At 35.2% G+C, this 17,308-nt stretch overlaps 2 protein-coding genes across 6 annotated transcripts in view; one reads left to right on the top strand and one right to left on the bottom strand.

Moving 5' to 3' along the window:
* The window catches only part of LOC134853949 (uncharacterized), a 231,074-nt gene that overhangs the window by 88,627 nt on the left and 125,139 nt on the right, over positions 1-17,308 (top strand). The gene's annotated exons all lie outside the window — the stretch shown is intronic.
* Positions 1-17,308, bottom strand: part of LOC134853875 (plasma membrane calcium-transporting ATPase 2-like) — a 66,573-nt gene that overhangs the window by 2,937 nt on the left and 46,328 nt on the right. For 2 of the 4 annotated variants that reach the window (XM_063869827.1, XM_063869830.1), the window contains exons 15-19: positions 17,074-17,287; positions 16,737-16,960; positions 16,130-16,385; positions 15,575-15,604; positions 11,916-12,046 (exon numbers count right to left, since the gene is read on the bottom strand). In XM_063869827.1, the coding sequence (XP_063725897.1) occupies positions 11,916-12,046; positions 15,575-15,604; positions 16,130-16,385; positions 16,737-16,960; positions 17,074-17,287 (855 nt within the window). Of the gene's footprint in view, positions 1-133; positions 3,026-11,915; positions 12,047-15,574; positions 15,605-16,129; positions 16,386-16,736; positions 16,961-17,073; positions 17,288-17,308 lie in introns of those variants that run through there. The other 2 variants (XM_063869829.1, XM_063869828.1) reach the window with 2 other exon arrangements.

A 17,308-nucleotide genomic window follows, 5' to 3' on the forward strand; every position in this document is an offset into this window, starting at 1 on the left:
CAAGGTCATATTGGAACACGTTGCTTTTCGAATTACAGACTTATTACTTTGTCACTTTGGGGTGCGTTCGACAACTGATGATTTTAAAAATGATAATTCTTATACGAAACCTGGTCCACGGCTAATTGACAGATTTCAAAAATAACAAATCAATTCAATTTGTCCGGAGACAGAAATCACAAGCTAAAATTAAAGGTATAGAAACATAGTTTAGTTTACATAATATCTGTATCTTTTTTCGGTATACTAATGCAAATTTAGATTCAGATTAAATCTCTTAATATAGAATTTTTCAGTCAGTAAAATGCTACTTTTCATTAACAATTTAAGGAATATTTGGTGGAGGTGCAATAATTAAAACGGCACTTACTCCGTTTACACTGTACAATTAAATCAAAATAGCGAGCTAACTGCGATTGCTCCATTTAATTTGAATGAGTCGTGAGGCATGAAAGAAACTCTTGAAAAAAAAAAAACAATTCATTCGCTTAACTTTTAATAAAATTACGATCTTAGAAAATAAATTTTCATCAGATGCATTTTTTGAGGCGCTATAAAACTGGAAATTCATTTGGAAAAGCAATTTGTAGGAACACAAGTTAGTCGAGAAATGAAGGATAGATCTAAGTTCAATTTAGTTCATATATGGTTGGGACACAAATGGAATGTTGCACGAAATACTCCATGAAAACATCCGATAATGAAGTAATTCACGCGGCCCTTTTTTCAGGTTCGACCATATCACATGACTTCGTTTGTAAGTGAACCGCAACTTTAAAGACAGGATTTTCATTTATTCATTTTGCTCTTCTTCAAAATAATTTCTTTTTTCATTGAAAGTTTTCATGAACGGAATTATTTGTCATGATAATTGCAGAATTAGCTTTCCTGATATATATTTAGTTTTTATCGAAGGTTTCCACGAAAAGGAATTATTAATCATGATAGTTAAAGAATTAGGTTTTCCTGATATAGATCTCGTTTTTATCGAAATCTTTCACGAAAAGGAATTATTTATTAGTCATGGTTGGTCAACATATTAGAAACCTAAACAAGTGGCAACTTATATCGAAACGACCCCGAAACAACGACTAGTCAACAATAACAATATTTTTATTGATTGTTCAAGATCTATGTAAATCGAATACAACCCTTCGGATGCCTAACAACAGTATTCATCCATCGTTTCAATGCTGCTTGAAAATTTTCATACACAGAGGCAAGTTGCACTTCGCATACACAAGCAAAAATATGACCGATAACTCTACTGGCAAAAACTGAATGAGTAAAACTTTGAGTTTATAAAATTTCATAAGTGACGCTCGCCAATTATGAGTCTGCATAATTGCTGAGTGACGCAAGCCAATTATGACGCATTAGCAGTCAATATGAAAAAAAAATTTACCAACTAACATGCCTCGGCTCTTTTCCAGTCCCCCCCTTTCGAATTCAATTTTGAAAAGCTTATTTAACGTTGTCATAATGCAATGAAATTTGGCGAGGTGACCAAACCGACAACTGTGAACAGATTTGTTCTTCATACTTTACAGCGTAGCATCACACATTAAGCCGTAAACACACGTACAACAAACATAAAACTCGGTATTTTGAAAGGAGCCCATGCCTCATATTATAGAGCGGACGCATTTTAACTAGTATACGAAGTTCACGAAAAAAACATCCGACAATGCCAGGTTCGAAACCTCTTATTTTGCTGCTGGTCTCATTCCCTACCTCTACGCTACAGATCCATGATTCCTTGAAGCTAAAGTGCTATTTGTAATATAATAGTCTGTGTTAATATCCATAGCATTGGCTGTACTTAATAGCTGGATCAAAATGAACACTTCTAAAATGAACAAATTTCGTCGCAACAATTCCATCGCAACAATATTTTCAACTTAGATTGGAAAAAAAGAAAGTTCATACTTATAACACAAGCTATGCTTGTGTAAAAACTAATTCAATTAGAGAGAACTTTGTCAATAGATACCTTTTTTTATTTAGCTGGTAATTCTAAACATTAAAGTCCCTTTTTTGAAACTAAAAGTCAACCACATTTATATTGCGTCATTTGCGCTGAAAACAACTTTGAGGCGCTGAATGCTTGGCTCATGCATCTAAGTCTAGGGGTAATCGAAGTGAGGAAATGGGGGGGGGGGTTTCAATTTGTCAATTGAAACAAACGCAGCAAATTGGACAGCCATTCGATAATTCAATTATTCGGTTGCCACCTGTTATAAGTCGCCAAAACATAATGCCACCATAAACAAAAATTCTGTATAGCAGCAGCAATGAAAATGATTGCACTAATTCCCAAAGCCAAGCTATGAAGACGAAGGAATCATTTTAAACCGTAAGCAGTAAATGATCAAGTAGCGAAATCAATAAAATTTAACGGATTTAAACCATGAGATTTGATGCGTTAGCTGGTTGGTCTAACTTAGATGAGCGATTTGTTTATGTGCAAATTGGGCATTAAGCAGGTCGTGACCAGCATTGGGGGTTTCCTGACAGAAAATATTCAAATTGAGTTTCTCGAACGCCACATTTACAGTTCATTCTTCTCGATACAATTAGTCTAATATTGTGCTATTGTTTTCTCGTTGCAAATGATGTCTATTTTTTGCTACTGATATCGTCAAAAACAGTTGTTTTTGAGCAAAGATTGAGTCTTCATCTAAGCATCGCATTCTGATTTCATTTAAATTAGTTTGAATTGTTCTGCCTCGTTTTACACAGCTGTCGCAGCTGATGATCCTGCCGTAAGTGAATTTTCATCATCAATCATGAAAACTTGTTCATATGGCGGTGCATTATGTCTGGCTAATGGACTAGGGGTCGGAACCGGGGATGGTGTTGGGGTGCTAGTTCCACTATTTGAGTCGTAATGGGAATGGTATCCCATTAGGGCGGACATGCCCATAACTGGAACTGGTTTGTGTATAAAGTTGTGGTAATTGTTGTCGCGGGATGTACCGCGCATCGGCTGAACTGTTTCTCGGAATGCTTTGACGACTTTGATCTGAAACAAAAAAGAACCTTGTGAACAATATTAAAGCCCTTAAATACTTACTCTGTCAAACCAACTAAAAAATTAAATTGCCAAACAAAATTTGCCAGAGTTTCTTGCCAGATTAACTAAGTTCAATTTTTTCTCGCAACTAAATAAGAAAGTCTAGCAAATATTGAAGTTATTATCTACAACAAAAACTATTGGGCAAAATAGTTACTTATCAAAATGTCCAAATTTAAATTTCCTGAATCCATTAAACTGAATTTGATGTATTTAAGGATCAGCTTACAGAAGACATTATAAATGCTTTTTTCTTCAAATTTCAGATATTGAAAAATCTCCCGAGTTAAAATATAACCATTCCGAAGATGAGAATAGGTTATGAAGTGAGTTAGTGTTAAGTTAATACACGAGTGACATCTGACTATCGTGAAATTGATACAGAGATTCACCAAGTCAAGTTCAGTTAATAAAGTTTATCCGTGCAGGATGTTCATTAAAAAATAAGAATTGAAATTTAAATTAAATTTGTTCAAAAAAATTATGAAAATTGTTGACATCAATTTTAATTTTTCAGAACAATTTAAACTTTTCTTTAGCAATTTGAATTTTTCTTAAGTCCAGGCGCGGATCTAGGAATTTCTCGAGAGGGGAGGGGGCGGATTTTCAAAAAAAAATAAAATTTTTGTCGACCTTTTTTTAGGTTGACCAAATTGATTTTCTGAGCTCTCGCCAACCACTATAAAGACCCTAATTTGAGACATTTTTCCGCGCCGCAGGCAATTTTTGAAAAAAAAACAGGCCAAAATGGGCGTTTTTACGCACTTTTTGGAAAATTTCACCAAAAAATTGCGTTTTTTCGGCGCGCGCTCCCCTCTCAAAATTAGTATAGATTGGCGCCGAAGACGCCTTTAGAAAAATTTCAAGGTCAGTCAGCCAAAAATTAATATCTCATAATAGTAGAAAGGGGGACCCTTTGGGTCGGCAGGGGGTCGAATCCCTGAGGGGGGGACGCCTCCCCCCCCCCCCCCCCCCACTAAATCCGCTACTGCTAATGCTGATTTAAATTCGACTGCCAAAACTAAAGGTAGAGAAACTAAAAAAAAAAATTAAAGTATTCATCCAAGCAAAACTGAGTTATGTAAATAAACGCCGACGGAGTGAACCCACATTTTAATTGTTTATGGCGAAGATTAAGATCAAAGAATGCAGAAAATTGGGAACTTTTTTATTACGCTCGTAAAACTGACAAATTGATCCAATTTTGATACTAAAAATCAAGCCCCATTTTCCCTTCCTTTGGACCGAGAGAGTATTTTGCGCTCCAAACTTATTTGAAAAAGTCAAAAGAAGTCTTCAGCAAAAATTCGGGCATGTGCAAAAATATGACTTTTTCTAAAAACAAAAACCACACGACCTTAGTACACATTCAATCATTTGAACTTTCTCACTTCATACGCGACAAATCAGTCAGTATAAAAGCTACTGACTTTACTTAAACTACGTCGGCCATTGACCATTTGCAATGGCTATTCTCAAATGCGATCTAGTAATCAACTTAACAAAAAAGAACTAGCCGATTTAAGCAAAATTAAGCTCCAAAAGGTGATAATTCTTAAATTAGCACATAGCCAACAAGCTAAAAAAAGCCAACAAAATACTGACTTGTTTTTTGAAATCGCAATTGTCAAGTTTCTAAGAAAAAAGTGATTCCTTTGAAGTTCATTGAAAATCTAGAACAGCTTATTAATGGCATTTTTTTGATAAAACTGACCCAATTTGAGAAAACTGGATTAATAGGTTTTTTTTTGTTCCGCTGGGAAATCTGACCATACAATCATTTTTCGCAATTAGACGTCGATCACGTTTTTTGTGACCTTTGCACTTTCGCTGTTCTTTAGGGGATTTTGCCTTCCTTTAAACAAAAGAAATGAACTGAAACAAAAAAAAAACAAATGTCAAGCACGAAAAAGTAAAAATTTGAGCCTAATTAAATTTTTAGACTTTTTCTGAACCTATATAAGAGTCTGAACTACGTTCATCGACTCTTTAAAAAAGAATTTAAAAAACCACTCACTGGACAAACATTTTGCAATAATAGGATGCATTTACTGTTTGCATCTCAAGGCAACTCGACGAATTTCTGAAACTCATTTTGACATTTGAAGATTTTAACTTCAAGAATAATTGGTATCTGAAAAATTAAAAAGACAGCAATTTTAGAAAACAGGATCAATATGCTTTTCAAAAAATCTGAAGACTGAAATCGACTTTTGAAACAAAAATTCATTTCAGACCATTTTCACTTTTATTGTAAGCGACCGTAAATTATCTTCAAATTTTTTAAAATATATTAAAGCACGTGAAATAAAATGCGAGATCATAATCAGGCTCAATTGCCAAAAAACAGCACGATCCATTAAAAAAGTAAATTCGCTCCTTTCAATAGTAAAAAGCGATCTGTCATTAAAGAGAAGGTAATATTTTAAAAACATCAAATCGTAATGGGACATATTGGATATTTTTAACTCACTATTTCTAATTTTAATTAGCAAAGAATCTCCTTTTCTTACACTTGCACTTAGCTAATTGCAATACATTTTTTGAGAAACTTTGAACATATGCCAACTACTATCGAAACATCTTTTTTTGCCAGATATAGTTTGAAAAACTACGATAAAAACAGATAGACGATTTAAATTTAACAACAGCCGCCGGTTGCTCTGCATGCATATCAATTTCGACCATATTAATTACTCGTAAAATAAACAATCTTTCAAAATATTTCCTTTTTGTTTTGCTTAAAACGATATACTAAGGAAGCCAGTTGCCTGCTGATCTTCCATTTCCGAGAATTAAACGATTTTTGAATATAATTTTCAACTACAATTGATCGAAAAATGTCTGAAAAAGCTTCATATTTTTACATTAAAAACCGTTACGAATATTTAGCTACGATATAAATTAGACTAAAAGTTCACCACATAGCTTTTTCGGAAAACATAAGTTAAGTTTTCGAAATGAAAAGTCTCTACAAAACGTTTAATTTTGAAATTTCATTTTGCTCGATTTAAGACAGAGGCTGAGCTACACTTAGCGAACACAAGAGTATTGTGATTCCGAGCTGAACTTCGGAAACACAATCGTAAATGGCAAAAGTAGCTCTAAAAACAGCAAAAAAATAGGAAAAATGCAACAAATAACAAATTTATACCTTGAAGAAAATCAACACAGAAGTAAATAGTACTGCAAAAAAAGATGCGATTCTAGAAGGAGCCTCAAGTGCAAAACAATGCTCTCGGCATCGATATCTTCAAAGCGAAATTAAAACCAATCGAAATTAAAAACGAAATTAAAACCAAGCGAAACAAATCAAAACAATTTATGATATGCGCTTTTTTGATAAAATTAACCCAATTTGAGAAAACTGAATCAATTGGTAAATTTTTAATTCATTCTGAAAAATAAAATTCTCCTATGAAACTAGCAGTCGGTCACTCACGTTTTTCGTGACCTTAACAATTTTTCTGTTCGATAGTAGAGTTTGTCTTGCTTTTAATAAAGCAAATTAACTCAACATAAAAAACCAAAAGTCGAACCGAAAAAAAATCGGATTTGAGCGTGAACAAATTTTAAGACTTCTGAAAACAAACCTTTATAGGAGTCTTCACTACATTCGTTAATCTTAAAAACCTTTATAGGAGTCTTCACTACATTCGTTACTCTTAAAAACCTTCTAAACTAACTTTTTTCAATTAAAATCTCGCAAATCTTTTCCAAAATAGATTATTTCTTTGATAAAACTCGATCAATGGGTATGATTTTTTAGTCCGTAAGGAATTCTGAAAACATATCCACTTTTGATATTAATTGTGAACCCTCTGTTCCAGCTACTTGAACTTCTGTTAACAAGAGCGTCATTTCCGCTTCCCTTTAAAAATGAATCGAAATCATACCGCCAAAATAAAAAATTTAAGCATGAACACTTTTTAGACATTTTTTAACACAGAGGCTACAGATCCATAATACCTTGAAGCTAAAGTGTTACTAGAGGTCAAGCTAAAGCTGGAGGAACCGGTTTGATATTTTTGAATTGTTGTATTGATGCGGGATTAAGTAGGTAGTTTAAAAAATTTCAGCATTGGACTTCACCCAAAACCTTGGTTGTTGCTATTAAAAATGAGTAAAAAAATTTGTAATTTTGATATTTTCCAGAAACCTGTTTCTTGATCAAACTTTAATGCTTAGCAATTTATATACTGAGGCTTCTTACAATCTGTTGCCTTGATTACACCTTTGATATCAGATTGAGTTGTTTTCGAGAAGTCAAAAGTTAAACTAAACGAACAAGAAATCATAACATTGACTTTTCTGAAAGCCATAACTTTGTTGTGTTAGAAAAATTGAACAAGAGCGCTTACACAGACGAGCTTCACTCAAACCTTTCTTTCTTCGTTGAACCTTATATTTCAGGTTTGAGATGGTAGCTTTCAATACAATTGTAGAAAAACTGCTTAAAACAAAATTTTGACTTTTGAAAAACTGCAAAAAAAGGCTTTTCTGAGGGTTAAAAGTATTCGTGTATAAAACTGGTCGTAACCGCTTATGAAGTGCAGCTTCCCACAACCCATTCTTCACACTGAAACCAATATCTCAGATTCGGGACGGTAGTTTTGAGCAAAGGCAAAGTTTCAAGAAACAGTCAAAAATTCGTCTTGTCCGAGGGTCATAACTTTTTGTGTAAAAAAATTGGGCATAACCGCTGATGCGGGGGAGTTTCCCAAACCTGTTCTACCCAATGAACCCTAAATCGCAGATTTGCGTGTGTACTTTTCGAGCAATTTTTTTTTTAATTCAAAAAATTGAGTTCAAAAATCACCCCACACTTTTTCGAAGGCTGCAGAAAGTGGGGTAAGGTAAAAAGATGATAGGGGAGGATGCGGGCACACAAGAGGGTGGCCGTACTTCCCAATAAAACCATTCTTTTGAAAACCGGTAGAGTATTTTTTGAGAAAAACAAAATTTTCCAAAGCGTCTCAAAAAATAAATAATAGTAATACAAAAAACCCGATGCCATACATTTTCATCAGACCTTTTTTGTATCAAAAAGAAATAAGAGGCCACCTTGACTACCTGTTTGATAATTTATGAAATTTTTGTATTGATCCGGTAGGACAAGGGTAATTTCAAAAACAGACCTATAGCAAAGAAAAGTAAATCCCAATTTAAAGACTTCAAAATCTGTTAATTTCATCAATTACATCAGTTTTCTTAATGATGAAGCTATAACAAGAGCTTGTTAGGTTGAAAGATGCTTAAAACGTCGCTCATTTGATTTGGTTGGTAGTTATCGTGAGAAGTCAAAAAAACTCAAAAAAGGTTAAAAAATCGAAATTTGACTTTTCCGAGCGTCACAACTTTTGGTGTAGAAAACTTAGGCATATTCGTTTACACAGCGGAGCTTCGCACTTCCCATTCTACTCATAGAAACCAAATCTCAGTTTTTAGGACCGTAGTTTTCGAGAAAAGTCAAAAGGGTTAAAAAAACGGTCACAAAATAGAAAATTTGACTTTTCCGAGGGTCACAACTTTTTGGGTAAAAAATTGGGCGTAATCATTTAAGCAGCGGAGCTTCCAAAATCCTATACAATTTTTGAAACCAAAACCTCAGATTCTGGGATGGTAGTATTCGAGAAAAATCGAGAAGTTTTGAAAAAACGGTCAAAAATTGTGAATTTGATTTTTTTGAGGGTCATATCATTTTGTTTGAAAAAATTTTAGCGTAATCGCTTCAGCAGGAGAGCTCCGTACAACCCATCCGTTCGATTACAACTAAAATATCAGATTTGGGAGGGTAGTTTTCCAGAAACGTCTCAAGTTAAAGAAAATGGTCAAACAATCGAAAAGTTTTTGTGTAAAAAAGATTTGTGCCTAGCCGCTTATGCATGTGACCTTCCCACAACCTGTTCTAACTATTGAACCCAAAATCGCAAATTTGCGTGCGTAGTTTTTGACAAAACATAAAATCCAAAAACGTAGGTAAAAAAAAATTCACCCCACACACTTTTTTGAAGGCTGTAGAAAGTGGGGTAAGGTAAAAAAAAGAGCATAGGGGAGTATGCAGGCACACAGGAGAGTACCCGGAATTCCCATTCGTACCACTCTTTTGATAATCAGTTGAGTAGTTTTTGAGAAAAAAACGAAAATTTTCCAAAGCGTCTCAAAAAAATAATAGAAAACCCGATCCCATACATTTTCATAATACCTGTTTTTATCAAACAGGATTTTGTAATATAATAGTCTGTGTTAATATCCTTAGCATTGGCTGTATTTAATAGCTGTTTATTGGTCAAAATGAACACTTTCAAAATGAACACAATTGTCGCAAACATATTTGCGACTTAGGTAAAAAAAAAGTGAGTTCATACTATAACACAAGCTATGCTTGGGTAATGAAAGAAACCGTATGACCTTAAATTGTTCAAAAGCATTAGATATATAAATAGATATAAATATGCCAACTTGAAGACATCGTACCTTAGAAGCTAGCGTGAAACTTATTGTTTCAAGAATTTTCCAACAACCGTAAAATTTAAATCTCATTGGAGTGAACTTGAAGAAATTAATTATGGTTAACCAAAGCAAAGTTTAGCATCATGCACCGTGCAGTGCTCAAAATCACTAGTACAATGAAGTGAATACGCATCAATAAAGACTATAGTGCAACTAATTAACTATCAGGCGACGCTTTCTTGATCAGAATCAAAATAATTTGAACTTTGAAAAAAGAATCAGTCATCTGCAAGATTTGGTTGAATAAATTTACAGCAATGGTGTTAATTATGTTGAAGTAAAGTTGTGCAACAAGTTACGCAGACAAAAGTTCAGCAAAGCCTCGGCTTAAAACTGAAGAACAAAACTCCCTCTATTTGGTATCCTAGTTAGAAACTGGGCTATTAGTTAGAAACCAGAAAGGGATAAATGTTCCTACACCAACAATACAATTACTAACATACATCATGCAGAGAAACGAGCCATGCAAATTAAATATTTCAAACATGCAAATGAAAGTTTATGAGGCAAAGAAAAAAAGACAGCTACTGCGAGTTTAGACTAATTACAAAAAAAAATATTATTGTTAATTTCATAATTTGAAAAGACTTAAATGAAAAGTTTTTCAGTCTTTTTTAAACAAAATTAAAAAAGGAACTTATTCTGGGGTTCATTAGTGGATTTAAAAATTAGGAATAGCTGTACCCAGGCATTTGAATCAGGCTTTCGCAAGGTGGCAAATATTGACGCTCAATATTCCTAAACTAAGCTAGATCTAAACTCGCAAGACAAATAGTATATAGAAAGCTGCAGCACATAACACAAACACACACTCACCGCATCTTGCAAAGAATACTGGGCATCTCGAGGCGTTGCATTTGGGATCCATCATCATCGGCACTTCTCGCAGGACAGCGCAATATATTTGTTGGACGAAGACGTTGATAGTCGTGACACTTTACGGACACAGTAGAATAAGACTGTCACCAAAGATGTGTGAAAATAAGACAATATAGAACATAGCAGTGATAGGTGCGACGAAGATGATTGCTTGGACGAACTGTTTGATATAAACATCGGCTGAGTTTTTCTTTAAAAAACTCGACTTCAAGTCGTTTAAATCCTTAAGTCGAACAAAAATTTCGATTCCCAAAAGATACATCCCGCCATTTAACCCATAACAATTGGATCTATTCTTGGACTCCAAAGGTCCAGTGACCCAATCGCTCTGGTGTCCATTCACTTTTTCAATCAAACCACAACAAGGGTTAAAAAACTAATCAATTCCAATCGTTGACAATTTCCACGGGTTTCTATAGGAGATAAAGAGGGAATGATTTTTGCATACTTTTTCGCACTCAAGAATAGAAAGTTCTACCCAATACCCAATTTATGCAGATGCAACAAGTCAAGTCAAAATGCACAAAGCTGTAGCACATTGGGGTTCAAGTCATGAAAAGGAGCATCAAGCAATATTCACTACGCAGAAAAATACAAGAAATGAGTTTTCTTCCAGGGCCTTGAGATTGAGCTGCCATTTCGATTATTTTCTCAAAATTTTCAATTAAATTGTCTTGTGTTAATAGCCCACAATTGAAGTTTTAATAAGACCCTGAGAAACTTATTTTTACCATTTTATAAAGATACCATTTTTACTGCACATTGATTCGCGCACATCAGTTGACAAATAAACGTTAAAGGTTACTATTTATCTATGCACGTTCGACAAAAATTAGTCTGAATAGCATTTTGAATCAATCTATTCTAGGTTAATTTGCCGCGGAGGTGCAGCAACAGGACAGAAAAGACTTTAACTTCGCGATAGAAACATCAAAATTTCCAGGACAACCTAGCGAAGAACTCAAACATCGATTTTTGATTTTACTTTTCAATGACACTTTCTTAAACTGTTTAATACTCATTCTAACCGACTTCATTTAATATCAGTCGTGAAAATGAGCTGGATAGGGGTCTTATATTGTTACTATTCAATCAATTCTAGTCTTGTGCACAAACAAGATATAACGTCACATATAAATACTGTTATTAAGTCTTCGTGTATTGTTAGATGCCATATCACAATGATCAATGACTTGTGAGCTTCACAGCTTTTGACCAAAATGGCAAAATTCAGACGCAAAAAGCAGAAAAATCTGTCAATAATGAAGATTATCTTCCGCTCTGCCTTCGAAAAGAAAGTAGTGAGAAAGTATAGTTTAACCATATAGAAATATTAGCTTAACCAGAAAATAACTAATTTTAAAAATGTGAAAAACTGGAAGCATTGAAAACATCAACCGGATTCATTTTTTCACACCTAACTGAGACGACGGACGTGGTAACTGACCTGTTGTTGTATCCTGGTGACACCCCTGACCCAAAGTACTCTGCTCCTGTTGTCGGCTCCTCCCGCTCCCCCGCCCGAGCTACCCGGGTTGAAGTTGACAGCAGTGGCGTCTGCGTCTCCTCTGTCACCGCCTGAACAAACAACATCAAAGTTCACAGCCATTATTTACAGTCAGGTATCCGGTTTCCAATATAGAGTTCATCTCGCATATAAAAGGTTTTGCAAAGTTGAGCAAGAATTAAGTGCAATATCTTCGATGTGCGAGAGTTGACGCCAAATTGTTGCCAATGTCGTTTCCAGTCAACGAATCTTTACGAAGTCAATCAATCTAAAACTGCTCATTTTGATGTCAGGGGCCAATTTTTTATGCATTAGAACAGGTAAAAACTGTCGAGAAAACAAATCGACCCAAAACAAACCAGTTTTTGATCGATTATTGCACTGAAGATTATCGATATTGCCAACAATTTGGCATGACTACACTTTCGGGTCTTAACGTCACATCAAAACAGAATTACAAACCAGAAAGAGAGCTTAGATTGATTGACCTTAACAAGTTTTTAAGCAAGATTAATTTTTTTAATGAACTTTGAAATAGTCGAGGTCAACAAACAGCCGCGTTTAAACCTTATAACATGCAAGGTCTTCTCGCATCATCTGTTGAAATTCCACGAGATATTATAATTCAGTTAAAGCTCAACATATTTCAAACAAATCGAATATCTCCAAATAATAGGAGATACAACTTCGTTTATAACAGGAAATTTCTTGCTTTCCATAATGAGCTGATAATTAGTGCCTTCCAGGTGACAATAATATCGCTTGAAAGAATTATAAATTTCAATGCCTCAATTTCGAGTTATTGTTTGGCACGTGAAGACCCTTAATTTCCAAAATGCAAATTTTTTTGACGTGGAATCTCAGGGATTTGTCTTTCTGTGCAAAAAAAATTACAGCAACTTTCAGTGTTTCCAGAGATAGGAGTACTTCTCATGTGACAATGTGCAGAAGTTTTTCTTGTGCAATTTTCAAAAAGAGCAGTAAAGAGAAAAACAACCAAGCGTGCAAAAATCAGTTCTAAATAGGTAAATAAGTGTCTTTACTTCGTTCATCGACTCTCAAAAACCCAAATTGCGATTTAGAAATTTTCTGACAATGATTTTCTTTCTTTCGCTTAAGATGTGCCGGACTGGAAAAATCAGGCCTTACACTAAAAATGGTTCTGTCTCACGTAGTAGGCAAAACTTTGACTAACGCTGCTTCCCCTCTTCGATTTTTGACTCTGACACTGAAGGCTTTGCAATTAAATTCGACAGCAAGTTTTGTCTTTTAAGGTCAACAACCTTTAAATTGTTGCTTCAAAATTGCCTAAATCCAAGTCGATACTATTCGAAACAATTAGCAATTGAACAAAAACTGCCTTTTTTCAAAAAATAACCATAAACAGTGGGAAAAAGTAAAACCAATAGCCGAAAAAAATGCAGTTGAAAAGATCGACTGATTTTTTATCTTCTCAGTTTCCGAACTGCTTAGAGAAAATTCATCAGCTAGTATACACAAATGAAACGTCAACAATTGACAATTTTTAACAATGAACAATTTGAAAAATTAAAAGCCACCCAAAAAATGAGAAAACAGCATTTACAAAAATTTCATAATTTTGTCTCAGTTATGTTCAATTTGCGGAAACCACATCCAGCAGAACATTCGCAGGCAAGAAGCAAATTCAGAAACATCAGCATTCAGATAAATTTTAGAGAAGTATTTCAATTAAAACGAAAAAATTTTGGTAAACTCCCATTGAGCCAAATGGTTGTCATAAAACGATTTTTATGCTTCTGCGCATTTCCGAAAGACGGCCATGTAATTAGGTTTCTCTCCAAAACGACCGAAAGTTAAGTTTTTAGTTAATTAAAGGCAATAAACGATAAGCCGAAACCATTTATGCCAAAAAAAACTTCAAGCGAAAAAAAGGAAAACATTGGAAGTCAATGCTAGTAGACATACAAATGAAAAACGCTTAAAACTACTATGAAAATAGCCGAGAGTACAAGGAACTTCCGCAATGTGGCAAATATTAGGACAAAATATAATCAGACAAACCTTAGGCTGACTATCTTTTTAAAACAGAGTATGTTCAGTTTGAAAAAAAAACAGGTCCTGGCTAGATTCGAGTCTAGGAACTCTAACATCTCAAAATAACCGTTACTTCTCGGCTAAGATTAGTGGCTAAGAAAAAAATCAATTTAAAATTCTGGGGCTATCCAGTATTTTTTTAAGCAAACTTTAACTTGAAAAAGTATATATTTCGATTTGATAAGCGCAAGGTCGCCAGTTAAAAACGAAACAAAAATCATGGAAAAAAAAACATTAAATAGATAAAATTACAATGACCAATTTTGAAGGTCGACTTTTCTGTAAACGATTCTAACGGGGAAAACAATTGTGTTTAGATATTTTATAAATTGGCAGATATAGGAAACTTAAATTCTGGAAAAAGATGCAAAGCAAATTAAAACTGAGGCGAATCTGCGCTTCGCAAACACTAGCGAGAAAAAAAAACAAAAAACAGCTCGATAAAGTGAAATAAAACAAAAAGTAAGAAGCCTTGAAAATTGCTATAGCGGATTCGATCCTACGACGAGGAAATTTAGAGTCATGTGCCCTCGCATCTGTGCCACGCGCCCTTGATAATTTCCTAACACTAGCCACAAATAAAGCAGCTACATATGCTAATAAATTGCCAATGCAATACAGCCAAAGTGACAACAAATACATACAGACCCAATATTACATGTCATAATATGAATATAACAAACTGAAGGCATCCACACTAACTTTGAATTTAGAAAGTATTAAATCAAATTATGAATAATCTATTCATTTAAAAAAACTACGATATTGGAAAACTTCTGAAATCAAGTTTTTATTATTGTAATGTTGTATAAAACAAATGGCTTTTTTTGGTTCGTTTGATGAATTAAAAATGCATCAACTGTGTTAACTTATTAATAATCGAAAGTCATATACTAAACGCATATACTATCAAAAAGCCGTAAAAGATCCCGAAAAGTGGCACCAATCTTTGTGACTTAGGTTGGAAAAAAAAGAATAGTTGTACTATTAAACTAAGCTCACTAAAGCGGGCTAGTGTAACCGTCCCTATGCTGGTTTCAAAATGAAATATCTCAAAAAACTCTTTCTTCGAATCAAAAAGCGACTGCAAATAAATTAGCACAATTTGGCAACCAGCACAGCAAAAAGTTACTTTTCTGACTATTGCTAAGACTCCCTAGCTACGGTAATCAGTACTTCACCCATTCTATTCGTTATTTGTGTGGCTTAATGGGTGTACAGTTCACACGAAACTTCGTGCTTTATGCAATAAGCTACCTTTACTATTGCTGAAAACTGCATCATCTAAACAAGAGACGTCGATGGCATTCAAGCCTCGAGTAGAAGCATATTCCAAAAATGTACTATTTTGCGTATTTAGAGAAAGGCAAGCGATTGTTTGAACGGTTAAGGTAGTGTTTGTAGCTTCGCATCTAAGTTGTTATGAGATGTAGATAGAAAAGGAAAGAGGGACAGCGGCGGCTTCAGCGGCAGTTGATTGATAGTTTACAAACTGGTTAGAGGGTAAGGAAAGGAGCGCTTACTCAATTCTACTTCTGACGGGTAACTTGGAACTAAAACGGTGAGCAGTGTTACCATTCTCGCGACACATCTTTGAGAGCCCATCTAAGACTGCTAAACCTGCATTTTACAATAAACATTGATTTGTCAGCTTATCAGGTGCTTTATTCTGTAGGCTAAATAAACATGCCACTTAACAAAAAATATATAACTCTAAAAAAGGTGTTCAACTAAATTATCTCTACAACATTAAAAAACAGCAAGATAAAACTCTTCTATAATAACTTCGCAATAACTACTCTCCATGCTACCAACTATGACATTTAACATTTCGTCTCACTGCATGATTGTAAGCCATACCTCTCGTGTTTTAGTTATCTATTTATCTTATTAGAAAAGTTGGTTCTACCTGGAGTAGCGGAAAAACAGCAAGATAAAACTCTTCTATAATAACTTCGCAATAACTACTCACCATGCTACCAATTATGACATTTAACATTTCGTCTCACTGCATGATTGTAAGCCATACCTCTCGTGTTTTAGTTATCTATTTATCTTATTAGAAAAGTTGGTTCTACCTGGAGTAGAGGATGCCCTGTGGTTGGGCTGGTTCGCATTGGCACCTCCTGCGCCTCCAGTCTTGCCCTCTTGGTTGGAGTAGTCTTCGGTGGTGTCGCCCCATGAGAACCAGGATGGGAGGGAGGATTCTGGCACAAAGTTGAGCACCTGGGCCCACACCAAGGTGCCCAGTCCGAAGGCCACACTCCACAGCCACAGTTCCCAACCCAGAGGAGTGGTGAATGTGATCACGTCTCCAAACTGCACGATGACCACCTATAACACAAAGAGATTCAAATAGATTGATCAAGAACCAATTTCCGTTGTGGCACAAAATTCTTTTTGCGATACAGCATGATCGAACCTTGCGATACAGCATGATCGATTTGCGATACAGCATGATCGAAAGCTTTTTCTCTATTTTTCTTAGAAAAAAAGTGGGGAATTTAGAGTTTCTAACCCCTCATTTAATGTAGTTTTACAATTTGCAGTTTATTTGAAACAGATTTGCAGAGCTCGAAGTATTTTAAAAGACTGCTTAAAACGTAAATGGGGAATGAAAAATTCCGATGGTTTCATTTAACCCTTTTTTGAATTTCTAATTGTATCGGATTTCGCTCTACTCACTTGGGCTATGATTGTGCCGATGACTATGCATATAAACAGTGCATTTGTGTGTATATTCTGGAACACGTTTCTTTCTCCGTGGATCTTGCGTGCGTTGATCTCATTGAAGCACTGCATCAGCACGAACACGTTGAATACCATGGTGAAGTGATCGTTCGGTACTTTTGCCTTTCGGCCAAAGTCAGTCGGTTCTATGTCGCCTCCAAGAGGTAAAAAGTAGGGCCCTGAAGAAACAATTAGGAGGTGAGACTTCAATGCAAGAAATGCTGATGAAAACAAATGATGATAACTTGAGGGAGTCTTGAAGTTTAAGGCTGTTCAAAGAATGAGTGGCTACCTGCAAATAGGATGGCATATAGTACTGCCAGTTGGTATATGGCCTGACCGACTATGTTTCTGGCCATCATGGGGGAAATGAGGGGCTTGGTCCTGCCGTAGGGTTTCCTGTTCAGCAGGTCCTCCGTTGGCATCTCCGTGGCCAGGGCCAGAGAAGCGAACGTATCCATGATCAGATTCACCCACAGCAGCTGGATCGCTTTCAACGGGGAGGCCTAAACAACATATTTACATCT

The sequence above is a fragment of the Symsagittifera roscoffensis genome, chromosome 9 (genome assembly GCF_963678635.1).
Source record: "Symsagittifera roscoffensis chromosome 9, txSymRosc1.1, whole genome shotgun sequence".
NCBI lineage: Eukaryota > Metazoa > Xenacoelomorpha > Acoela > Convolutidae > Symsagittifera > Symsagittifera roscoffensis.